General features: G+C 39.1%; 1 protein-coding gene across 1 annotated transcript in view; it reads right to left on the reverse strand.

Moving 5' to 3' along the window:
• Positions 1 to 27,705, reverse strand: part of CSMD1 (CUB and Sushi multiple domains 1) — a 2,060,919-nt gene that overhangs the window by 283,681 nt on the left and 1,749,533 nt on the right. The window contains 1 exon segment of the mRNA XM_038396611.2: positions 11,102 to 11,206. Within this exon segment, the coding sequence (XP_038252539.2) occupies positions 11,102 to 11,206 (105 nt within the window).

Below are 27,705 nucleotides of genomic sequence, written 5' to 3' on the forward strand. Positions count from 1 at the left end.
GATAAGTCTTTATTTAAGACATACTGTATGCTGTATATATCACAAATTCAATGTTAATTCATAAGGCACTTAGGCAAAGTATAATTACTATTTATTTGCATTACAGTAGCACCCAGAGGCTCCAATCAGGCATGTGGCCTCATTGAGCCATTTACTGTAAAGAAGTTCAATAAAAGACAATCCCTTAGAAACTCAATAAGGCAAGATGTAACAGGTGGGGTAACACACAATGTAATGGGTTGGGGAGAGGAAGACTAGGGTAACAATAGTAAGAACAATAGTAAGAACACACAATTTTGAGGGCTAGCTACATGCACAGAGGTTTCAGGTTTAAAAAAAGTGAAAATGCACCACTCTTACAAATGTCTAGTTTCTGACACTGTAGAATTTCATACATGATGTAAAATTTTGAAAAAGACAGACACACATATTTTACTGACGTAACAGTCCTAGTTCAGAGTTCTGGGAAAACTGGAGATATCTTTACTCCATATCTTTCAGGAGGAACAAAAATCTTAATGAGTAGGGCCCTCAATCCCTTTACTTGCTAGTTATACATTGTTAGGGTGATCTATACTTTCTCTTTTTGATGGGCTAATGAATGAAGTATATAATGAAATCTAGAACCTTGATTGTTCCCTCTATATGTCCCTGCTTCTTTGGAATTTTCTTGGGAGACAATGTGAGTGCCGCCTGCATGTCACTGAGTCCTAGTTCCTTGAGATCCTGTGAAGCTCCTCTGACTGAATACGATCTGATATCCACATTATTTTAGGACACAACCAGGAAGGGGTAGTCCTCATTTGGGCTCTCTGATTTCTGTAAATTTGTGTAGGAGTTAATGCTGGCTGAAGCAGTATTAGCTCGAATTTGGTCCTTCCGTAACTACAGCTCCAGAGATGTGGAGGTATTGTGATGTGATGTGGAGAGAAGTGTCTCTGTAGGCTGCTCTAGGAACCTGTGCATTTGGGAAGCTGCAAGTCTTCTTTAGGAGTACTCAAAGCCCTTCTCCTGGAGACAAAGTTGTGCCAAACTGTAAGGTCAGCCTTGTCGAGTTCCAGAGTCTCTTCTCGCCTTCATGAGCATGTCGTCATGAGAGGGCGTGATTTGGTTACTCATAGGACCACGGATACACACTCCTGGAGGTGTTCCATTTCTAGTATCCAGTATTCCCTGATGCCCTTTCCACTGAAGTTTTAAAATATGAAGTTTATTTGTTTGCTTTGTTGGCCCTTTCTTTAAATGTTTCATGCCTAGGAGAAAGGCCTGGCCCTAATATTTATTTGAAAACAGGTAAGTACACAAATAAAAAAACCCAAAAGAAATATATTAAAGAAAATAATAAAAATAAACAATATGAAAATGTAGTTTCAAATGTTTTGAACTTAGAGAATGGAATAAAGTATTATAATTACAGAGAATGATTTTTTTCCTCTTCCCAAAACTTATGGCCAAACTAAGGGATCCATTCCCCTCTTGATGCATATATGTAATTCCCAATAACATTAATGGGAGTTATGCATGTGCATCAGGGGAACAGATGCTTAAAGCTCCATACCATAAGGGATTTACTCAGTCATGAGGTTGAATGTCACGGTTTATTTTCTGAAAAATAAAATTAAAACAATACCCTGATTCATCACTGAATTTTAAAGACATCTACAGGGTAAGTGCACTGATTTTATTCATAGTTTTGATTGGCAGCTACTGCTTGCACAAGAAAACAACTACATGAACAGATCAATTCCTTTGCCATAAGGAAATATAAGCTCTCTAAGAACACATTTAACACAAAAAATAATCAAATACTAGAATCAGAACAGTTACAAACTAAACAAAAAAGAGCTGCAATTAAATCATTCTCAGTTTTCCATCACTGAGAACACATTGCAGAAAAAATAAAATAAACAAAGAGCATATTCAACCGATCAGTAATCAAACAGTACATATTTACAACACTTTTGCCATCCAAAAAGGTTTATCTAATGTGACAAAGTTCCTGCGCTATCTTGGTGGGTCTTGTGCTTATTGGTGGATTTGCTCACCTTGGAGCTTCATGGCAGCCCTCAGCTTGGCCATTTTTCTGAATTCACAGTCCAGGTCGACTCCTCCTGTGTCTGACCAGGAGTTGTGAGGATTTGGGGGGGAACCTGGGCCTGCCTTCTACTCCAGGTTCCAGCCCAGGGCCCTATGGAATGCAGCTGTCTAGAGTGCCTCCTGGAACAGCTGTGCGACAGCTACAACTCCCTGGGTTACTTCCCCATGGCCTCCTTCCAACACCTTCTTTATCCTCACCATAGGACCTTCCTCCTGGTGTCTGATAATGCTTGTAACACCTCAGTCTTCCAACAGTCCGTGTTCTCACTCTCAGCTCCTAGTGCCTCTTATTCCCAGCTCCTCGCACACACAACACAAACTGAAGTGAGCTCCTTTTTAAAACCCAGGTGCCCTGATTAGCCTGCCTTAATTGATTCTAGCAGCTTCTTGATTGCTTGCAGGTGTTCTAATCAGCCTGTCTTAATTGTCTCCAGAAGGTTCCTGATTGTTCTGGAGCCTTCCCTGTTATCTTACCCAAGGAAAGGGACCTACTTAGCCTGGGGCTAATATATCTGCCTTCTATTATTCTCCTATAGCCATCTGACTCGACTCTGCCACACTAAATATATATGAATATTTTTGTGTGTTTATACCACATGAACCATCTACCCTAGCTAAAAAACAATGATAAATGTCTATCTACACTACTGAAAGTGCTGTGTTTGAGACTTTTTAAATGCACTTTTAAATACACTTTTAAAACCTTTTGAGACTAAGCGCCAACTTCTCCACTGGTATAATTCTGTTGACTTTAATGAACCTACAGTGATTTACAAAAGGTAAGGATCTGGACTGTGGTCACTACCCATTGGCAAATTTCCCAGTAATTTTATCCCTTCTTCTCTGCCTCATCTAATTCCTTCTGTCTATCTCTCCTTTCTGATCAGACAGGGAAGGAAAGGGATGTCTCATGAACCTACCAAGGAATAATCTGTTGCTATTTAAATCATTTTCTCTTCCAGATGCTACTGAGTGTAGCTCCTTTGGGCTTGATGCCAGTGTTTACATCAGATAGAGAGAAAAAGTACCTATTCTCAGTAGTGGGACTGCTAGATGAGGGAGGCAGACAGAGAATCTTGTAGGAAGTAAGCTCTTTGTTTGCACATAATGATTTGGGGGATCTGTCTGAGCAACTCATGAATTCTGGTTTATATTATGAAGTTATTAAGACATTGATATTATGAAATTGCTGTATCATGTAATGTCTCTAAATATATGTCTGCACTTTGAGATGCAGTTGTAAATTCCAGCTTGAGGAGACATACCCACACTAGCTCTGATTGAGCAAGTGCACCAAAAGTTGAATGTAACTGCACTGGCCACAAATGGTGGGAGGGGTTAGTTGCCCAAATTACATACCCTTCAAAGACTGAGGTACATAATCAAGGTGGCCAGCCTCTTCTGCTGTTCATGCCACAGTGACTAGCCTCCCTTTTTAATGTGCTAGCTCATCAGAGCTAACATAGGTATGTCTCTTTGATTTTAAATTTATATCTCCAGCTCAAAGCATACACATTCCCCTGATCTGTGTAACCACCTTGGCTTACAAGCCTGAAAGCAGATGTCTGCCAGATCAGGGACAATAGTCAATGGTTAAGCACTATCAGAACCTAAATAGGTCTTACCTAGGAAGAACAACAACAAAAAAAGACTAACTGTATCTTAAGGGAAACCAATTCCATCTTCCCTCTGCAGTGGGCTGGCACTGAGAGAATGGAAAATACTCAAAAGCAGGACAAAGACAGGACAAAGCAGCAGGTTATAAAAAGATTCACAGGGCCACACAGGGGAAAGGGACAGACAGCAAAGGCCACAGAAGGTGAGCTGAGAAAAGAAGGCTCCATGTTTCAGAGCACAAGCCATCCACTGGAACAGAAGAACTTTGCATGGTCCAAAAATCTCTGACCCCAGTCCAAAGAATTCTCTGGAGTGGTGAGGAAACTGAGTCAGGGAAATGCATTTAGTTTGTTTTTAAGTAGATCTGTATATTTCTTGTGCTATTACAGAGCAATGCTGCGTTCAAGTCCTGTTGAAAGTCTGTGTTTGTTATATGCTACACCTACCACGTAGCCCCTTTAAGAGGCAAACCAGAAGGCTCACCTCATTAGCTGGAGTTGTGTGTTTAAGATATGGGGGCATCTTTGAAGATACCGCTGGTCCTGGGGTTATCATCAGTGGAACTGGGATTAGAGGGCCCATATCTCTTAAAGCCTTGTTATTAGTGGGTAATTGGGGAACACAGAATGGGGGAAGCAACTTACCCACATGAACAGAGCAGAGAACAGGGTTTAATAAAATTCTACTTGTTCAACTTAACTTGCATTCAGCTTCACTCTGTGCTAAGAAAACATTAAGGGCCTAAGGCAGGTGGGCTGTGGGATTCCTTTTCCATAAAGGGATAACAGATTGAGAGTCAATGCCCACAAAATGTGCCAAACAGGCCAAGGGAGGAAATAGGGCTGTAGCCTACTGAAACCCAGGAAAGCTTAAAGCACAAATGGGAGTTCAGTGTCTGGATCCCCCCACAGCAATCTGGACAGCTGCCAGAAGTGGGAGTCTTACCAGATCGGTGAAATTGCACAGCTCTAAATCCATGGCTTCTTTTTCCTATCAGAGGAAAACGGGGAAGAAATAACAGGGGAAATGACAATTCAGGAAGAATGGGGCCAAAGATCCCTGTTCAAAACACTGGACTCCTTTATTTCAAAGTGGGTACTACCAAGCTGGCGATGTTGGGAGGGGGAAGGATATTTGTGGAGGGAAGATGCGGAGAGGAATCGTACAAACCTCAGGTAGCTGAATGGCCAAAAGCCCGAGCAGTCAGCAGCAAGCACTAGCCCATATGTGCACCTCCTTACTGTTTATAGTATCAGCAAAGTGTGCTTGGCTCTGCTTCCTTCTTGGGTGGCTCCTTCAAATAAGGGCAGAAACGTTCCCCTTATTAAGATGGGAAGATAACCTATGTGTAAGTTTTAATTATTTTGCGCTTTCTGTATGGCTGTATAATACATGTTATAATAAAGAATGCTTAAGGTCAGAAAAAAGAAATGTTCTATGTAAAAATGGCAATTTCTTATTGTGCAGACCTGCTTGCTTTCTCTATTCACAGTCACATCTGCTTTCTATACTCCTGCTGGTTCTGCAGAGACAATACAGCCTTAGGAGAAAGAAAATTATTCTTTATGACTGTATGTCAACAGAATAGTTAACTAAGCTCCAGTTGCAAAATCTCTACCTTGAGTTGTACAGAGGTGTACATCTGAAAAAATACAAAAAGTTAAATCCTGACCCCACTAAAGTCAACGGGAGTTCTGCCATTATGATTTCAATGGAGCCAGGATTTCAGCCTCTCATTACTGCTATAAAACACCTCAGTTGCATCAGTTATTGGTGACCATCTATGAGCCAAACTGAGCACAGCTTGACCTTCAGATCACAGAGTTTTGTAGCATTGGTAATTAGGGGGACAAACAAAAACATACAATTCCCCACCACTACCAAAACATTTTTCTCTTGTAACTGAGCACAACTGAGCTGGAGTCACTGGCAAACTATAAAACTGAACCTCACAATGCCATTTTCACAGTCATTTTTAAAGTAAATTTGCATTTTATAAGCTTTTAGGCTACATTATACTTAAAAGTGCACAAGCTGAGTACAGTCTGTGTGTATTGTATCTTGGAGGCACACAACCCTAAAAGGCGTCATTCATTACGGTGTCGATCTGTGTGTCTCCTAAGCAAAGCAGTGAAGGAGACCTGCATAGCTTAAATCACTTAGTAATACCCTAGACTCACTCACTCTGATTCTTCTCTCATTTACACTGTGGTATCTCCACTGAATTCAATGGAATGACTTGTTATTTACAATGGTGGATAGAATTAGTTCTATTTGAGAGATGGTCTCTATGTAAACACAACCTCCCATGACAGCTATCCCAATAGTATAATGAAACCCTCAATTGCAGAGGAGGCTATACAAAAACTAAGACAAAGACAGAAGCAAAGAAATCACTACTAACACTGCCACATTCAGAGGTAAATGAAAAAAAGAATCAACCTCCTTGCTCAAGCTTTCCCTCAATATTACCCTCACTCACACTTCATATTAAAACACAAACAAAATAATCCTCATGCTGTTTCTTGCCAGTGCATTCTTAATACTATGTGGTTAAAAAACCATGGGTGATATATTTCTCGCTGATTTTTGAGGATGAATTAACTTATTCCTAACTAACTGAAGGGGAGCTGATGCCCTTGCTAATATTTGGTGCCCCCCAGTGACAAGTGTCCACTGTGGACTGCCATATTTGCATTTACCTATGGAGAAATCAGAAGGCATTGGACCTGGGCCTTGATGTTCATAGGATGGGAACAATTTCTCATATGGAATGGGGTACCCGAAGTCTGAACTCTTAGACATTGCATAAGGAATAGGTTAAGGGGGTATTTGAGTAGTGTGGGCCTAATCCTATTATTATGCTTATGTAGGGTGTCAAGGTTCCTTCCCCACTCTGAACTCTAGGATACAGATGTGGGGACCTGCATGAAAGACTCTCTATGCATTTCCTTACCAGCTTAGGTTAAAAACTTCTCCAAGGTACAAACTTTGCCTTGTCCTTGAACTGTATGCTGCCACCACCAAGCGTTTTAAACAAAGAACAGGGAAAGAGTCAACTTGGAGATGTCTTCCCAGAAAATATCCCCCCAAGCCCAACTTTTCCTGGGGAAGGCTTGATAAGAATCCTCACCAATTTGTACAGGTGAACACAGACCCAAACGCTCGGATCTGAAGAATAATGAAAAATCAAGCAGGTTCTTAAAATAAGAATTTTAATTAAATAAAAGGTAAAAGAATAACCTCTGTAAAATAAGGATGGTAAATACCTTACAGGGTAATCAGATTCAAAACAGAGAATCCCTCTAGGCAAAACCTTAAGTTCCAAAAACCGTAATATACATTCCATCCAGCACAGCTTATTTTACCAGCCATTAAACAAAAGGAAATCTAACGCATTTCTAGATAGATTACTTACTAACTAACAGTTGTAAGGCTGCATTCCTGATCTGTTCCCGGCAAAAGCATCACACAGACAGACAGACCCTTTGTCCTCCCCCCTCCAGATTTGAAAGTATCTTTCCCCTCATTGGTCATTTTGGGTCAGGTGCCAGAGAGGTTACCATAGCTTCTTAACCCTTTACAGGTGAAAGGGGTTTGCCTCTGGCCAGGAGAGATTTTACAGCACTGTATACAGAAAGGTGGTTATCCTTCCCTTTATATTTATGAGGTTGCCTCCCCTTAGGTATTTGATTGTGGTCCTTGTTGACAATGTAGGAACCAGCCTGGTTCAATATCAGCAGAGTATTTGTTAAGGTAGCTACCTAAGTTCTTTGGTTAAAAGTTAATAAAGTTGTAGTCTCTGCTTTACCATATTTGCATGTCTGAATCTCTCACTTTCCATATTTGGGTTAATTTAACCCTAACTACATAATAATATACAATAGTGTTGAGAATAGGCTCATATTCTGCCAGATCTCTGCTTTCTGAGAACATTTTGAACCTCTGGTTTACAGCTTCTTAAAGTATATATTATTGAATCAGCAAATAACTCTTCATAGATCTAGAATGTAAATGCACTGGGAAGACTTTTTGGACTCAATGGAAATTTAGATATTATTTAATGCACAGATTATTGACACAATACACCATAATGGCTACTTCTCAGCTGTTGTATTCTATCATGCACCATATGCAGACTGGCTGTTGCATTCTATCATGTACCATATACAAGCTAGCACAAAGCCAACATAATTAAAACCATCATAAAGTTTTTATTGAGGGGGGGAAATAACATTAACGGATGTCTTTAAAAGTGTAGGCAGTGTTTGTTTATAAGTGTCCATAGGAGCTAACTTATTTTTGCACTTTTATATTTTAAATGTTGCAGAATTAATTTTTTCTACATTTTAAGTAACCCAATTAACAATAAATAATATTAATAATAAATCTCCCCAAATGCTTTACAGCTGACCTCTAAGATCAGAAAAGGCTTCAAGGGTACAGAAATATGGAAATAACTAAAATAATCTTCTCTTTAGCAGGAACCACATTGCTAGCATAATATATGCAAACAAGATCCAATCGAAGTAAAAAATAGATACTAAGAACATAACACAGCATTCATAATAGCTGATATACCTCTCACAAGTCAATCAAAGTTACATGACAACATACTTACTCAAGCAAAATCACTAAAACATAACATTTATAATACCTAAAAGTTTGCTAGGCACCTCACAGAAGAAAGACACAATTGCTGTCTGAAAAAGCTTGTAATCTAAGTTTAAGATAATTGATGGTGACAAACAGTAGGGAAACCATTATAGAAAAAAACCTAAAAATTTTTGGCCTTGATCCAGCAAAGCAATTAAGCACATGAAGAATTCCATTAATGTCACAGGAATTACTCAAGTGCTTAAAGCTATGCACATGATATGTGCTTTGTTGAAATGGGGGCATAGTAGTGACCATTATTCTAAATCCAATAGAATTTAACAGAGAATAGCATCCATTCCCAAAACATTTTTGGATCATCCTATAGTGTTGGCTTAGAGGATCAGGAATAGGAGCACATTCAACTCTTGTGAGAAATGTAAAAAGGAAACGTCAAGATTAGCATTATTGGTTAAGGGAGGAGGTGGGGTGTGATTTAATGAGACAAGATTAAATGGGTATAGAAAGGCAAATTTATGTAGGATCTTGAGGTGAGTACAAAAAGTTAAAATTTGATGAGATACAGAAAGGAAGCCAATGGAAAGATTTGAAAAGGAATTGTATGTCATAGTCACATCATGCATCTAAGAAGACAAAATAATCACTGTGTGCTAAAGTTAAGAAAGCAAGTCTTATCTAAGACAGGAAGAAATACTAATCCAACCATGCTGCAAAAAGCAGAGCATCATGAAGAGGACCCATCCCAAGATACTATGGTAGCTAATTTATTCCTTCATTAGGGATGGGGGAGAAGAATGCAGGCTAATCAACTGACTTAAAGGACCAAATTCTGTTGTTCAACTTTCACCAGAAAAATCAGTAATAGGACAAAGTCCTCTTTCATCCACAATCAGGATGGTCTCAAAATGAAACCCTAAGTAAGATAGCACAATGCACTAATATAATCATCATAAAAATACAACTGTTTCTTGTCCCATCTGGAAACAACAACAAATAACATAGTTAGAAATGACATATTCAATTTTGACACCATCTTTGGGCTATTTAAAGATTGACAAAGACTCATTAGTGGTGATTATTGTTTTTGTATTTCTCTAACAACTAATATAATGCCCTGTAAAAAAGCTTAATATCTTACCATCTATTTCACTGTGCAATGTAAGCCCCTTTTATCATTTCACTTTTTTTTGTAATGATTCTGAACCAGATGCCAATAACAAGGAATGAAAAATTTCTACATGTGTAAAGAAAATAAAAGTCAAAATATTTTAATATCTTCCTTTTGTATTAGTCAACAGTGTTAAAAGTAAGCCAGAAGGCTCAGAATAACCTTAAGCATAACAGATAAGAGCATTCATCAGCTATAATTCAGCTATGTATATTAGCAATTATATTGACTTCTGGCATAAAATAAAATCCTTATCTTAACATCTACAGATGTTTTCAAAATATATCAAAGTAGCAGATTTTCAAAACACATCCTACTATAAATGGACGTTTTGATATCATTTTGCACCATCATTAGAATAGTCATTTTCAAATAAATTGCAACAAACTTGCATACAAATGGTAATAGTAAGTAGAGGAATTGAACCAGAGTGTGAGGCTGCCCTGTGGTTTGTGTCTGGTTCAGAATATTTATCATCAGCTGGAAAACTGGCCTCTAAAATTTTGTGCATAAGTTTATGTTCTAGATAATTGTTTATCTCAATTCTAAAGGCTACTTATTAAAGTTTATCCATGTATTTGCTTGTTTGCATCTGCTTATTAAAGAAGATGAATATCAACATTAAGGTTTTTAGTGCATAAATGCATGTACTATAAGACTGAATCTCATAGAAACTTCTTATTTTTCTTTTGCAAGACAATGGAATACCAGCATAACCAAACACTAAAGATGATTTGCAAATTTGACCTTTGTTAACCCATTTATCAGACTATTACCTCATCCTCACATTCATTTCTTTTTAAATAGTCTTCTTTGCAATGCTTACGTCCAGTTAAAACAAATAATAAACAAACATAATGCATTGACTTTACCACCATTTTATAGAAATTATTTTAAGGTTTTAAAGAGGAAAAAGATACAAAATTAATGCATATATGACCTGAACAAAGAGTGTGTACGGTGTCCATTGGAATTTTATAAAATATCAAACCTGTTTAAAAGGTACATAACTAAATAGCCCACAAAGGATATAAGATGGAAACACGGCTATCTCAAGAGGTAGATGTGCTGTGTTTGACAATGTCCATTTTGGCTTCTATTGCCCATATCACCAATGCATCTTACATGAGAACTATAAGAGTGTTTGTAGCCATCAGTGCACTACAATATTTATCATAATTGCAGCTATTTCACTCCAATGAATTAGCAGGATTTTCAGGATGGGGACCATGAAGAAAAATATGCACATATGAATGGGAGAAAAGCATTTAGGGTTATCCATCTGCTTTTCCATAATCTTGTTAAGTATAAATGTAGTGCTTAAAAAAATGTAAAATATGATCTGAGTTTCCAGAACTATTAATCTGAAACGCCATATGACTATACTGATAGACAACATGATGACAGTTTTCTTGTAGATTTTTTATGTATTTCTACTTCATGAAAAATTGTTTTGTGAAGGCTAAACTTCTACTGGTTTTAAACTTGATTGTTTTTTAAAGATATAATTCAATAGGTATCAGTTTACATCTGCAGCATCCTAGATCAAGTTTGATAATTAGATTAAAAAAAAAGAATGAGTCAAGCAACAGACAGTCTTACTTTTGTACTCCAAGTGAAAACCAGCTGCTGCCACACTAATATCAGAGTGAAAGTGCAGATAAAGTTGATTGGAGGTGCTGTTCAACAATGCTGGCACAGTAGTACCTGCAACAAACAAGACAGTTTCATCTGTGGTATGTAGTACATTGCAATATGGTAACTTTTTAAAAGAAATTCCTACTGTTTTACAGAAACATAAACACTAGCCTATTCTCTCCTCACTATGTGTCATATCCTTCCCTGGATTTTTAAAAAGCTCCAGGTAAAGTCTGATGACATGATAGGACAGTAGGGAGTTATGCAAGTGCAGCAAGCTAAATCCCACTATATTTACTCACATGCATAATCACATTGACTTCAAACGCATTATCCACATAAATAAAGTACAGGGTTTAGTTCTGAAATGAAGCTCCAATGTCATCAGTTCTTTCTTGTCTGTACATAAGTTCAGAATGGAAGCTGAGAGTCTGGGGGGAAGGAGACACTCATCCCATCATTCTGAGACACTAATTTTCTCTGTTTCTGTTCTCTTTAACTCCCACTTCGCACAGTAATGCTACGGCACAATTCTATCCCCAAAAGAAACAGAATTTTATCACAATGGCCTGTGAACATCAATGGTGATTGTCCAAAATGATTATTTTCTCTTTTTATGAGATCAGAAAGAGATATTTTTGTTTTACCTTTGAATTTTCATTCTAAGATTCTCCATGTCAGACAGTGTTCATAGTGTGGTGTTCCCTGTCTCCATGGCAACTGGGGGTAGAACTGATCTTTGCTCAGAAAGAACTTTTCAAAATAGGGTGACCAGATGTCCCGATTTTATAGGGACAGTCCCAATATTTGGGGCTTTTTCTTATAAAGGCTCCTATTACCCCCCAACCTCTGTCCTGATTTTTCATACTTGCTGTCCACTTACCCTATTCCAGAAGGATAGCTTCCAAAGCTAAAAAAAATCCTAACCATATAAATGTTTTAAAGTGCTATGTAACTCAAACCATTTGCAGCAGATCCTGGACATAAAATTTAGGGATTTTCTTTTGGAACACCCTCTTCCCTTTAAAACTACTTAACAAATTAACAATAGCCAGAAAATGCTCTGGACATAATGCAATCCTCCGAGGGAGGGTCATACTGTCTTTCATAGAGGGTCTAGAATGAAAACTCACAGGTAAAATAGAATTTTCCCTCTCTTGGTCTTTTCCATGTCAGATCATCTTCACAGTAGGATGCAGAAAGTAGAAAGTCACCCGAGAGTGGGCCAGACTATTCAATTTACTCATGAAGGATTGAAAAGGAACTTGCGGGTTACTAGGGCACCTTGTGCCATAACACCTTCTACCAAACGCTGGATCAGCAGGGCTGATGATGTCCATTCTATTCTCTTTGAAGAAGTGTAGATAGAAGACTCTATAGTAATCTTATAGACATATTCATAATATGTGTTTGATCGCTCCACCCACAAAAACAGCTGAAGTGCATGTTAATGATAAGAGCTGTATATGAGGTTTTGAATGTGTCTGCTATATATACACTTTTTTTCCGCTGTAGGATCTGTTCATATGTAACTCATGCATATCTACTTCCTTAGAATATTTGCATTCAACCAGAAATACAGTACTATCACTTCCTATTATATGAGGGAAATTGTGGTGAGTTTGGGGATGGTTAGTTCATAGAACGATCATATTTGATAAAACATGTAACTGAGGTTTCACTGAGATCATGCCAAGCTCCAAACCACTCTTGGACAAGAACGTGGTGACAAGGAAAGATACTTTCAATGCAAAGAAGAGAATTACTAACTGAAGCTGAAAGGTGGTTTTATTAGGACTTGTAGTACACAAATAAAAATCATTACAGCAATCTGCATATTGCCAGAAGAGTGATAATATTGGTGGTCCTCAGGAATCTGATATGTGATGTTGATGAGTGGTTCTGATGTGTTTCTGTCACTGATCTGTCTTTCCAAAAAGTGTTTGCCTTCAGCCCACGGCCCAAAAAACACTAGAATGTCCTTTGCTTCAACTGTGTTGCTTATCACACCAGCATCTAAATTTTTTCCAGTAATACAAAGACACCATTTGTATCATGAATTTCTCTGAGATGCCATTCTTAGATTGTAGTTCCTTCCTCTCAGCTGATAAGTTAGGCAAGACTGTATATTGATTCTGGATAGGTTCCTGTTGCACTGTGTATGTGTGTGTGTGTTGGGAGTTTGACAGGTGGTTCTAGTTATATCTAAATCAAGTACAAGAACCAAGACTTGAAGGTCATGAGAAGGTGATTATAATCATTGTGTCCTGTTTCTTCACAATCTTCTTTACCACTTTCACTCTCATTGGCTGAGGTGTGAGAGAGACATAAATGAGTACTTTTGGACCCTTTCTAAGATAAAGGAACCACAGTCTTTGTTTTTCATTGTCTCTTCTTCATGTAGTATCTCTTTTGGTTTTCCAGTAAGACTTAGATGCACACAGGTTCATCAATAGGCTATTGACCTGTGATGCACCAAAAAAGCTAGGTGATATAGACTACATTCCCTCACTTCTATGAGTGTCTTTCTGAACTAGCTGACCCTTATGCTCTTTCTTGGTGAAGAACTCTGAGGAACAGAGCAAGAGCTTCTGCCTAGTACATGAACAAGACTCCCCTCACAGACACCTGCCCTCTTTGTGGCATGAGGAAGACCATTGCACACGTGTACTTGGAGTGCGCCAGGTTGCAGCCCCTATTCTGGCTCCTCCTAGATATTTTATTATGGTTTTGGTTGCACTTTCCCCCTCATCTGTTCATATATGCACTCCCTATCCATGGCCCCACAAAGTCACAGGACCTCGTTGTCAACCTCCTCCTAGCCCTGGCCAAAATGGCCATCTACAAAACAAGGGAGAGGAGGTTGGCCGATGGGGTTTCCTGGGACTGTGGGACCTATTTCTATTCTTCAGTCTGTTCACACATCCAGGCAGAGTTCCTTTGGGTGGCATCTGCTGGCTCCCTGGACTCTTCAAGGAGCAGTGGGCACTGTCCGGGGTTCTCTGCTCGGTGTCCCCATCAGGTTCCCTTCATTTAGCCCTTTGACCTCATTCCCGTTCCCGTTATCTCATTAGTTGTCCCCCACACTTATTTGGAATCCTGGACTTGTGGATCCTCCCCTTAGGCTAGGGGGAGGTCCTTTAGTAGTGGACGGGCAGAAGCCTGCTCACCTCCTGGATACCAGCAGGACATGAACAAGACTACTACTCTAAGCAATGGTAATGGTAATCTGCCTTTTTAGCAGTTATATACACATACTATTTCTGAAGAATCATCTGCTGGAAATGGAGGAGCAAATTTGATGGTCCATAGCATGAGACAGGTTATACTTGATGTTTCCTGAGTGTTTCCCCTTGATTCCTACAGGAATCAAAATATGTACCCCCTATAAGGGGCACACTATATTGATTACAAACTTCTCTGGACTTGACGTGGTAGCAATTAAATAATATAAACAATGAGTTCACCAAAGAGATGCTAGTACTGAATTTGGACCAAGATCTTTATACATTGGTTTGCTGCAATTACTGGCTGAAAATGAAGCAAATTTGATGGCAGGTATTCACATGTGAGAACCAACAGCCAAGAAGCTGAGTCAGATTTTATCTTAGAAATGGGGTGCTAATATTTGGCAAGTCAGACACTATCCTTCATCTTTCCTTTAAAATAAATATTGTCTTGGTGATAACTTAGATGGCAGAGTTTTGTTACCGCTGTAAGTTGGCCCTTCCACTTATTCACTCAAAGTCATGTTTCTGAAGGCTTGTAGTGATCGCTGCTGGATCCTGTGTATGAGGGGGTTGTCAGACAAGGACTGACATGTATTCCATTCACTAGAAGGGAGGGATGATATGACATTTATGAATACTCAGGGGTAGAAGGTATAAATCCAAAAGGGAATGTAGGAGGGTGCTGATGCAAAAGAACCTAATTAGCCCCTGCTCAGCCAACTCCAATCAAGAGAAATAGATTGGGGGCATAATGCCTGGCCTGGGGATTGGCTCCACCTGTGGGCCTGACAAGCCACCAGTTATAAGAGCTGGGAGCCAGTATGAAGGGGGGCTGCAAGGAGAACAGACAGTCTCCTGGCTGCGGGCTGAGTGCTAGCCAAAGAGTGAACTAACCCTGTAAGCCTTGTAAATAACTCAACACTGGTGGTGGGAGAACTATGTGTGTAAATAAAGCCATGGGTGCTGCATAACAGGAAGCCTCTCTGAGCTTTATTGGGGCAGTCAGCGGGCCCCAGAAAGAGGGGGAGGCAGAGGACCCTGTTACAGGAAGCACTCTTTATTGAAAATACTTCTTCTTGTAGCAGAAGCTAAAGTATCTCATAAGAATGGCCATACTGGTTCAGCTTAATGGTCCATCTAAGCCAGTATCCGGCCTCTGACAATAGCCAGTGCCAGACGCTTCAGAGGAAATGAGTAGAACAGGGCAGTTATTGAATGGTTCATTCTCTGTCATCCAGTCCTAGCTTCTGGCAGATGGAGGTTTACGGACACTTGGGCAAGAGGTTGTGTCCCTGACCAGCTTGCCTGGTAACCATTAATGGACTCTAACAACTTCTCTAATTCTTTTTTTTAACCCACTGACACTTGCGGCTTTCATAAATTTGCATGGCAATGAGTTACACAGGTTGTGTTGTTTGAAGTATCTCCTTATGTTTGTTTAAGCCTGCTGTCTATAAATTTCATGAGGTGACCCCTAGTTCTTGTGGTATGTGATCAGGTAAATAACACTTCCCTATTGTTTTTCTCTGGGCTATTCAGGATTTTATAGACCTCTATCATATTCCTTGTAGGCATCTTGTTCCTAAAGATATCAGTCCCCATCTTTTTATTTTCTCCTCGTATGTAAGCTCTTCCATTTTTGTTGCCCTTCTCTGCACCTTTTCCAATTCTATTAAATCTTTTTTGAGAAGGAGCAACCAAAACTCCATGCAGTATTCAAGGGGTGGACGTACCATGGATTTATATAGTGGCATTATGGTATTTTCTGTCTTATTGTCTATCCCTTTCCTAATGGTTCCTAACATTGTTAGATTTTTTGACTGCCACTGTACATTGAGCAGATGTTTTTAGAGAACTATTCAAAATGACTCCAAGATCTCTTTCTTCCATGATGACAGCTAATTTAAATCCCATTATTTTTAATGTTTAGTTAGGATTATGTTTTCCAATGTGCATTACTTTGCACTTATCAACATTGAATTTCATCTGCCATTTTGTCACCCAGTTTAATGAGATCACCTTATAACTATTTGCAGGCTGCTTTAGATTGCTGGTTGTTTTGCGTATGTGTGTGCTCCTGTGTGTGCATGCCCACAATGGGCTCTCAGCTGAGCACAGACCTGAACAATAAGAGACTTCATCCAAGACTTTCAGAGCTGAGACAGTGTTTTGGTAGGAATATTCCCTCAGCTAGTATGCTTATACCATTTACTAAGGAATCCTCAGCAGGCTTAATCTTAGGGATATTAATGAAGACCTTTTAGTCTGTAGGTACAAGTAGGTCATTTGAGGGAATCTCTACTCTGCCTTAATCCCACTATCACAAACCAAGAGATGAAAAATTACACAGCTTTTCTTCAATTTTGCAAGGTTTCTTGTTGTTTCATTATTTATTTTCACAAACAGCTGTAAATAGAGCTGGTTGGGAATTTTTCAACAATGTTTTTTTAACTGAAAAATGCTGATTTGTCAAAAATACAACTTCACGAGAATGGGTCAGTTTTGACAAATCTCTCAACTCAATTTTTGTTTTTGAAAAAAAGTAATTTAATTGTCAAGATGCCCTACATTTTCTAAACTAAACATTCTGATCCTCTGGTTCAAAAATTGTGATAATTAGAGTAAAAATAAATAATTTTAAAATGGTCAAAATCTAAAAAAAACCACTTCAATTGACCTCAACTTTTTTTAAAAAAAAGATTTTCATTCATGAAATTTTTCAAGATTTCTACTTTTCTTTCCTATTCAGGATGGGATTTTTTTTTCCAGGAAAGGAAAACAGTTTATTTCCCTAGCCCTACCTGTGAAATGAGATCCCCATTTCTGCTTAATTTTGACAAGCTTTGTTGAGAGTCTAAGGGATTTTGCTCAAAGTCCCAGCTTGAGAGATTTCTCCTTCTTTTTAGTGGATCTAGAAGACCCTCTCATGCAAGGTTTTGCTTTGTTCTGCTTCTTTAAGAGCTGTTCTGAGCAGTACTTTTGCCACCTGTCCATGGGCCATACCCCTATGAGAATGAAGTAGATCTGTGTGTAGGGGAGAGCACATATCCAGGGAGATTGAAATGACAGTCTGTAGGCATGTATCCTGCAATTCTCCAGAAGGAAAAAAGGAGCCACTTCATAACTTTCAATGGGATCCCTGGAGTCTGGATGGGGAGAAGTAGTAGGTCCACCTCCCAGGATAGAGAATCTGAATCAGTTCACCTCATGCTTCCTGCTGCTGTGTCCTGGCTGAGTGGGGACCAAACATGCTGAACATAGAGTGAGGGAGAACCACTGGAGACAAATGGTTCATTGGTATTAGAGAAGTTGCAGGAGACAGCATCTTTCATGGCACATGAGGCCTTCCAGATAAAACAGTTTATGGGAAGGGATGATGTTTTGTAGCCTTCTCATTCATCTCAGCATGGACCTTGCCTACGTGTTGACTGGGAGCAGGAATTTCTTTCTCTGTGTTGCTATGGGGGTGGGGGATCTTGCCTTCCCTCAACATTCAGGAAGCTTTTTTTCCTGCGTACCCTGCAAGCTGTGTGAATAGAGTCCCATGTGTAGGGGAGAAGCAGGGTCTTTGAAAAATCTTACCTCCAGTTCCATGCAACTGCTTGGGGCTTGTCTCAATGAAGGAAGCTCCATGTGGCCTGCTCAACTGCCTCAGCATGGACCTTGCCTACATGCCAGCTGGGATCTAGCTTCTCTGCAACCTGCTCAGCATGGATTTCTCCCACATGCTTGTTGGGACCTGGGTTCCTGAGGTCTCTACTATTTCTCAGTGGGGAGGTGAGGAGAGAAGCTGTCCTTCCAACCCTCCTCAGAAAGTTGAGTTTAGCAGTTGTGAGAAGTAAAGCCAATGAAGAAACTGAGACACACGTCATTAAAAATATTTTGCAAATCCTGTGAGACCTCTGCTACAAAGAGAAAGCATGAGTCTGCCACACATGCTTGTTGGGGGCAGAGAATTCTGGAGAATCCTTCTAAATTTTAAGGGGCAGTCCAAAGCCCAGGCTCAGGGCAAAAGTCTGCCCCCAGTTACTATGGAGACAGGTTTCAGAGTAGCAGCCGGGTTAGTCTGTATTCGCAAAAAAGAAAAGGAATACTTGTGGCAGTACTCCTTTTCTTTTTTATGAAGACAGGGAAGTCCCCACTATGAAGACTGTCTGACATGGAAAGGACTGAAAAAATTATTAGAAAACATAGGCTACAGATTAGTTTACAATATTGCCATAGTGCTACTCTGATTCAATGCAAATTTACCAGCTTGTCTTACTCCAACTAAACCCTTCAATATGAAAGGCAAAGCAATTCTTCAGGTATTAAGAAAATAGAAAATTACAAGTAAAATTGGAAACATGCAAATCAAATTCCTAGGAATCAAACTAAATGCTAGATTCTGCTTCTTAGACAAAGCTCTCCCATTGATCTCCTGTTGTGGAACAGCTCTGCACTACCTGCTACCCAAGTCTGTGTAAAGCATACAGTCTGAACAAGGGCTGTTTAGTGCACATAATTCCACTCTGTCCACTAGGTACATTGGCCCTTCTACATACACCCTTCACCAAACTACCCTTTCTCAATTATATTAATTGTGCATATTTGGTGTAGTATAGTGATGTAGCCCCTCACAATTCAAGCTACTTGGTATCAGAAAAAATAGTTAAATAATTCATTCAGCAAATTTAGTCAACCACTGAGTTAGTTAAATATTGCAAATAAGTAATAATAATAAAATTCACCAAAACAGAAATATTTATTGAATAACATAATCAAAGAATATTATTTATCCAGCTGTAGTCATTAAGCAATAAAACTCCCTCCAATCAGAGAGCATGATTTTCCACTCAAGTAGAGTATTTTTACACTTTGGTTGAGACAATACCATTTCAGTAGAATTGATTACTCTATAACAAATAATGTGATTCTATCAAACACAGACACACAAACACAAATATTTGTCTGAACTAACAATTACATTTGTTAAACTGGCAAAAGTCATTGCCTGTTTTACAAAATATCTGCTTCATCTAATCTCAAAATTTCCTTTTGTTCTGAACTTTCCAGCTGACAGTCTATTCTGTTTGCTTGCATTTGATCTCTGTATTAAAACAACAAACATTTAAAAGTCAATTTGAGAGCCAATCACTTGAAAAAAAACAAATGCAGTTTAACAAGTTTCATCTCCAGTTATAATGATGCAACCATCAAGTAATCTGAAAACACTTCTACTAATTAAAACAAAGAAACTCTCCTTCTTGCTTACATTAATTGCAGAGCTCCTTTCATCCACAAAATTAAGTTCTGAGTTACCTATAGTTTTGCATATGATAAAGTTTGCTGCTAAATTCTCAAAATAGATTGGTATTTTGCTGATTTTTTAAAGATAATAGAGTGCCAGTTTCACTTCTATGTGAAAAGTGAACCAAAAAAGTACCAAAACTTAATTAATATTAACTACAAACATAATATGTGGTTTCTCAATTCTAAATGCCTCAGGGAACCTATAGTGATATCGGGTAGTATAATCTGAGAATTTGGGTTTCAAAAGAACTAGTTTCCCCACAAGGGCATCAGCTACCAGCACTCACTAGGAGCAGGCAGGTGAGTAGGCTCAACTGCTCTCTCTTTCTTTCTTCTCCAACTCACATTGGGGAACTGTTACGGGGATCCTTATGGCCTGCTCTTCCCCTCCCACATGGGGACTCCTCCATACACACTAGTAATGACAGCAGCAGGTCTCTTTTGGCAGTGTCTTTATGAAAGTCCCTGTTTTCTCCCTCACAGAAGACTGTAGAAACAAGAACTGGAAGATGTACTTTCACAAAACTTCTTACAGTTTTGTTACCTTGCTACTGTCATCCTCCTCTAAAACAACAACCCCAGAGCAATGAAATTTGTTACTGTCGGTTAAGCAAAAACTGCTAATCATAGATTCATAGATTCATAGATACTAAGGTCAGAAGGGACCATTCTGATCATCTAGTCCGACCTCCTGCACAGCGCAGGCCACAGAATCTCACCCACCCACTCCTATGAAAAACCTCACCCATGTCTGAGCTATTGAAGTCTTTAAATCATGGTTCAAAGACTTCAAGGAGCAGAGAAGCCTCCCTCAAGTCACCCATGCCCCATGCTACAGAGGAAGGCGAAAAACCTCCAGGGCCTCTCCAATCTGCCCTGGAGGAAAATTCCTTCCCGACCCCAAATATGGCAATCAGCTAACCCCTGAGCATATGGGCAAGATTCACCAGCCAGATACCCAGGAAAGAATTTTCTATAGTAACTCAGATCCCATCCATCTAATATCCCATCTCAGGGGATTTGGCCTATTTACCCTGAATATTTAAAGATCAATTACTTACCAAAATCCCATTATCCCATCATACTATCTCCTCCATAAACTTATCGAGTAGAATCTTAAAGCCAGATAGATCTTTTGCCCCCACTGCTTCCCTTGGAAGGCTATTCCAAAACTTCACTCCTCTGATGGTTAAAACCTTCGTCTGATTTCAAGTCTAAACTTCCTGGTGGCCAGTTTATACCCATTTGTTCTTGTGTCCACATTGGTGCTGAGCTGAAATAATTCCTCTCCCTCTCCTGTATTTATCCCTCTGATATATTTATAGAGAGCAATCATATCTCCCCTCAACCTTCTTTTAGTTAGGCTAAACAAGCCAAGCTCCTTAAGTCTCCTTTCATAAGACAAGTTTTCCATTCCTTGGATCATCCGAGTAGCCCTTCTCTGTATGTATAATCCATGCATCAGAGGAGAGAAAGCTGAGACTCATAGATTCATAGATACTAAGGTCAGAAGGGACCATTCTGATCATCTAGTCTGACCTCCTGCACAGCGCAGGCCACAGAATCTCACCCACCCACTCCTACGAAAAACCTCACCTATGTCTGAGCTATTGAAGTTCTCAAATCATGGTTTAAAGACTTCAAGGAGCAGAGAAGCCTCCCTCAAGTCACCCATGCCCCATGCTACAGAGGAAGGCGAAAAACCTCCAGGGCCTCTCCAATCTGCCCTGGAGGAAAATTCCTTCCCGACCCCAAATATGGCGATCAGCTAAACCCTGAGCATATGGGCAAGATTCACCAGCCAGATACTACAGAAAATTCTTTCCTGGGTAACTCAGATCCCATCCATCTAATATCCCATCTCAGGGGATTAGTCCTATTTACTCTGAATATTTAAAGATCAATTACTTACCAAAATCCCATTATCCCATCATACCATCTCCTCCATAAACTTATCGAGTAGAATCTTAAAGCCAGATATATCTTTTTCCCCCACTGCTTCCCTTGGAAGGCTATTCCAAAACTTCACTCCTCTGATGGTTAGAAACCTTTGTCTAATTTCAAGTCTAAACTTCCTGGTGGCCAGTTTGTACCCATTTGTTCTTGTGTCCACATTGGTGCTGAACTTAAATAATTCCTCTCCCTCTCCTGTATTTATCCCTCTGATATATTTATAGAGAGCAATCATATCTCCCCTCAACCTTCTTTTAGTTAGGCTAAACAAGCCAAGCTCCTTAAGTCTCCTTTCATAAGACAAAAAGAAAAGGAGTACTTGTGGCACCTTAGAGACTAACAAATTTATTAGAGCATAAGCTTTCATGAGCTACAGCTGTAGCTGTAGCTGTAGCTCACGAAAGCTTATGCTTTAATAAATTTGTTAGTCTCTAAGGTGCCACAAGTACTCCTTTTCTTTTTGCAAATACAGACTAACATGGTTGCTACTCTGAAACCTTTCATAAGACAAGTTTTCCATTCCTCGGATCATCCTAGTAGCCCTTCTCTGTACCTGCCCCAGTTTGAATTCATCTTTTTTAAACATGGGAGACCAGAACTGCACACAGTATTCTAGGTGAGGTCTCACCAGTGCCTTGTATAATGGTACTAAAACCTCCTTATCCTTACTGGAAATGCCTCTCCTGATGCATCCCAAAACAGCTTTAGCATTTTTCACAGCCATATCACATTGGCAGCTAATAGTCATCCTATGATCAACCAATACTCCAAGGTCCTTCTCCTCTTCTGTTACTTCTAATTGATGCGTCCCCAACTTATAACTAAAATTCTTGTTATTAATCCCTAAATGCATAACCTTACACTTCTCACTATTAAATTTCATCCTATTACTATTACTCCAGTTTACAAGGTCATCCAGATCCTCCTGTATAATATCCCGATCCTTCTCTGAATTGGCAATACCTCCAAGCTTTGTTTCATCTGCAAACTTTATTAGCACACTCCCACTTTTTGTGCCAAGGTCAGTAATAAAAAGATTAAATAAGATTGGTCCCAAAACCGATCCCTGAGGAACTCCACTGGTAACCTCCCTCCAACCTGACAGTTCGCCTTTCAGTAGGACCCGTTGCAGTCTCCCCTTTAAACAATTCCTTATCCACCTTTTGATGTTCATATTGATCCCCATCTTCTCCAATTTAACTAATAATTCCCCATGTGGCACGGTATGAAATGCCTTACTGAAATCTAGGTAAATTAGATCCACTGCATTTCCTTTATCTAAAAAATCTGTTACTTTTTCAAAAAAGGAGATTAGGTTGGTTTGGCACGAGCTACCTTTTGTAAAACCATGTTGTATTTTGTCCCATTTACCATTGACTTCAATGTCCTTAACTAATTTCTCCTTCAAAATTTTTTCCAGGACCTTGCATACTACAGATGTCAAACTAACTGATCTGTAGTTACCCGGATCACTTTTTTTTCCTTTCTTAAAAATAGGAACTATATTAGCAATTCTCCAATCATTCGGTACTACTCCTGAGTTTACAGATTCATTAAAAATTCTTGCTAATGGGCTTGCAATTTCAGGTGCCAATTCCTTTAATATTCTTGGATGAAGATTATCTGGGCCCCCCGATTTAGTTCCATTAAGCTGTTTCAGTTTCGCTTCTACCTCAGATATGGTAATATCTACCTCCATATCCTTATTCCCATTTGTCATGCTACCATTATCCCTAAGATCCTCTTTAGCTTTATTAAAGACTGAGGCAACGTATTTGTTTAAATATTGGGCCATGCCTAGATTATCTTTAACCTCCACTCAATCCTCCGTGTTTAGCGGCCCCACTTCTTCTTTCTTAGTTTTCTTCTTATTTATATGGCTATAGAACCTTTTACTATTGGTTTTAATTCCCTTTGCAAGGTCCAACTCTACTCGACTTTTAGCCTCTCTCACTTTATCCCTACATGTTCTGACCTCAATTAGGTAGCTTTCCTTGCTGATCCCTCCCATCTTCCACTCCCTGTATGCTTTCTGTTTCTTCTTAATCACCTCTCTAAGATGCTTGCTCATCCAGCTTGGTCTACAACTCCTTCCTATGAATTTTTTCCCCTTTCTTGGGATATAGACTTCCGATAGCTTCTGCAGCTTTGATTTAAAGTAATCCCAGGCTTCCTCTACCTTTAGATTCATAAGTTCTTCAGTCCAATCCACTTCCCTAACTAATTTCCTTAATTTTTGAAAGTCAGCCCTTTTGAAATCAAAAACTCTAGCTGCAGATTTATTTTTGTTAATCCTTCCATTTAGTTTGAACTGAATTAGCTCATGATCACTTGAGCCAAGATTGTCCCCTACAACCATTTCTTCTATGAGGTCCTCGCTACTCACCAAAATTAAATCTAAAATGGCATCCCCTCTAGTCGGTTCAGCAACTACTTGATGAAGGAATCCATCAGCTATTGCATTTAGGAAAATCTGAGCCCTATTATTATTACTAGCACTGGTCCTCCAGTCTATATCTGGGAAGTTAAAGTCTCCCATGATCACGCAGTTTCCATTAGTATTTACTTTATTAAAAACATTATAAAGGGCTCTATCCATATCCAAATTAGATCCCGGAGGTCTATAGCACACCCCAAGCACTATCGTAAGAGAGGCTTTACTAGTTATCTTCCCCAATGTAATTTTTGTCGAGACGGACTCTGTCTTATCCATTGCATCGCTTCTTATTTCTTTACATTCTACCTCATCATTGATATACAATGCTACTCCACCACCTTTACCTTTGATGACAAGTGGTCCCTGACAGCTCTAGACAGTATTGACTTCCAGACACAACAGATAGTCCAAGATAAAAGGAATAGAAAAACATATCAGGCCTTCCCTCTATTCAGCTGTCCAGCTACAAAATCTCTTCCAATTCACTGAATCGATCTGATTGGTTAAAGGCTTTCTGCATTCCAAATGGATATTTTAAACCTTAAACTTTCAGTCTATTCCTCCCAGAAATACAAAAACCTAGCAGTCAGCCTGAGATGCTTCGCATCTGATTGGAGAATCTCACCTCAAAGTTGATGAAAGTGATCTGGGTAGACTGGGAGACAGGACGTATAGAGACCTATAAACAACTGAACACAAGCCGGGGCAATCAACAGCATCTTGGGTCAAGCCTTATCAGATTTTTCAAATGACCTTCTGTTGCAGTAGACTTAGAGATAATGCATAGAGAAATTCTTTACTCCAATTCATGATGAAAGAGATTCCAATTCATGATGAAAGAGACTGTCAGTAGTGCTGGGTCCTCCTGTCTAACAATGGAGCAGAATCAGAGGAAGTTGCTGCTTTACTTTGAGGAAAAGAGATTTAGCCTAGGCTCTTTCCACCTACAGATAATGGAGTGAGGCCTTGAGGAATCACTTGTGTTGTTGACCATGAGAAATGTCAAGGAGTATGTCCTGTGTTGCTTCCCTGTCAAATGAAGAGCCATTGGATTGAACCAATGATGGGTTCAGGACTCCCAAAGCAAGATAACTTCCTGACATATCTAGCCTTTTGTATCTATCCCCTCCTGGGCAATTGTGTCAAATACATCCAACAATCCAAAATAATTCCCTCACATGCTGCAAGGAAATACATAAGATTGCTCTCAAAGGGAAAACTGAAAGGACAGGCATCTATTGATGTTACACAAATAAGACTCATGTCATTCATAAAATATCGTGTTTAGCTAAAACAACAGTATCAAAAGAAATAGATTTGAAAGTATCCTGAAAGCATTTCTTCTCCTGAATATGTTGCTACTGATGATGATAAAAAGGAAGAGGAGGAGACTGGGAATATTGAGTTAATCGTAGGTTCCAAAAATCCCTGACAAATGCCTCTGAAACCTGAAGGTAGAGATGTTCTTCTATCTAGCAGACTCTGACACTACCAAAGATCTGGCTGTTGTAGTTTCTGAGCTTTTCAAGATATGGATCTGTTTTAACATTAAACAGATCAGAAGCTTCAAAGAAAGGTCTTGACTACAAGTGTGGTATGACAGTAAGATTAAAAGATTTCAGTTAGGCATGATGGTACAGAGTCACTGCTACCCATACTATCCTTGCAAATTCATCCAGTTCATCATCGGATGCCCTCAAAAATACCTGGTTTTCAGTCAGCCTTTTTAGCTACCTTTGTTTGTGTTTCCATCAGATGGCATAAAGTAATAACTTCTCCACATCAGATAATTAGGGTGGGGCAAAATTGTTTATCTTTTCATCTTATCATAGATATTTATATAGTACCAATTGCTAGCTCTAGTTAGTATGAACTGAGATTGTTGAAGCCATTTGTCTCTTTTATAACCTCAGCTCCAAACAATCTGACTCGTAAGGAGGCACCTGTGTGTATATGGTAACACTGCTTAATTAAGTGGTTTAGAATTGGTGCACACTGTCTTACAAGTGGGAAATTGCAAAGGCAGTTGTCAAGTGAGAAGGATAAACTACTTTCTCTTGAGAAGGAATATTATTAAACATCAATATGTGTCTACAAAAGTTAAACTGAAATTCCAGATGTAAACTCCAAAGACAATGCTAAAAAATTCAAGGTATTACCATCAACCTAATATTATAATTGGTAATATCATAATTGAAAACTACAATTCTCACAATGTGTAATGTGTTTTCTAAACGTGCATAACTTTGGATCAGGTACAAATTCCTTCTAGCAATGTATCAATTATTAATTTGGAGTAATTAAAACAGCAGTTTCAGCACAATCAAGACTCCAAACATTGCCACAGGTTATACATTCAACCATAGAAATAACATCCTGCTGCAATATGAACAGTTAATTTTCTTTGTCTTCTTTTATGTGATTCATAGTAGAATATTGAGGAACCCACTTTTTCATCCAGATTTCCCTTGATGATTTACCTAGGACACATGAGATATTTTTGAATATCCTAAACTGAAAAGATTATTATTCAAATAGAAGTTGCCCACGTATGTCAAGCTCATTATTTTTGGAGAGGGACAATTTCCAGTTTTGATTATGGTTTGGTGGCCTGGGTATAAACTTAAAAGTTAATACCATCTTCAGTACCTAGCAAATGTTCCATTGACGTCAATGAGAAATTTGCACCAAGATCAAAGTGGAATACGACTTCGAAAGAGTAACTAAGTGTTTTAGCTTTTTATCATCGTTATTTGGTCAATACCCTATGGTCACATTCATTATCACTTCGAGGGACAATATGTGCCCCTTCAGGACCACCGCATTTCTGCCCTTTATTTCTCTTCCTTCCCCATCCTTTCTCTGTCTCTCCCTATTTCTTTTCCTTGTAGACTCATAGATTCCTAGGCATTAAGGTCAGAAGGGACCATTATGATCATCTAGTGTTTCTCCTCATTCCTTCTCTTCACTTTCTTCTCTGCAACATATCATAATTAGGGTTTCAACTTAACCCTCCAATGAGGTTATTTAGGGACGAAGGAGTCCAGACCTCTGAGTCATTATTTCAGGCTATCTGGAGATTTGAGAAAATATACAAATTACAGTGTTGAAAACTCTAAAAAGTTACCCGAAATAGCCTTTCCAAATATTAATAATAATTAACATTTGAAATATATTTCAACTCTGAAAAGTGACTAATTAAAACAACACCACAGCAGGGTTTCCCATAAGCCAGCATCCAATCCTAACCCTAACTCAGTTTCCTTACTCTTCCATTATCAAATAATCACCACATATGGTGCACTGGAATTACACTCTTTTCCCATAGTCTGGATGATTAACATAAATGAATGTTATCTCAAAACCCTTATATTCCAGCCATCTTCTTCAGGGTCAACGGTCCCTTGTAAGGGCTTTTGCTCCTGCCCAAACAAAGGTAGGTTCAGTGAAGACTTTCCGTCTGGCTGGCCTGGAGACCTTTCCCCAGTGACTTCTGGATCCCTTCAGGCCTTTTCTGATCCCTAGTACCCTTGTGTGGGAGCTAAAGAGAGTCTGTGCTCCTCTCTGATGAGGCATGCTTTCAGCTTTCCTAGCCAGTCTTGTTGCCCAGGTCCTCTGCACAGGAGCGAAAAGGCATCTCCTTGCTATATGAAATC

This window comes from Dermochelys coriacea, chromosome 3, assembly GCF_009764565.3.
Source record: "Dermochelys coriacea isolate rDerCor1 chromosome 3, rDerCor1.pri.v4, whole genome shotgun sequence".
Taxonomy (NCBI): domain Eukaryota; kingdom Metazoa; phylum Chordata; order Testudines; family Dermochelyidae; genus Dermochelys; species Dermochelys coriacea.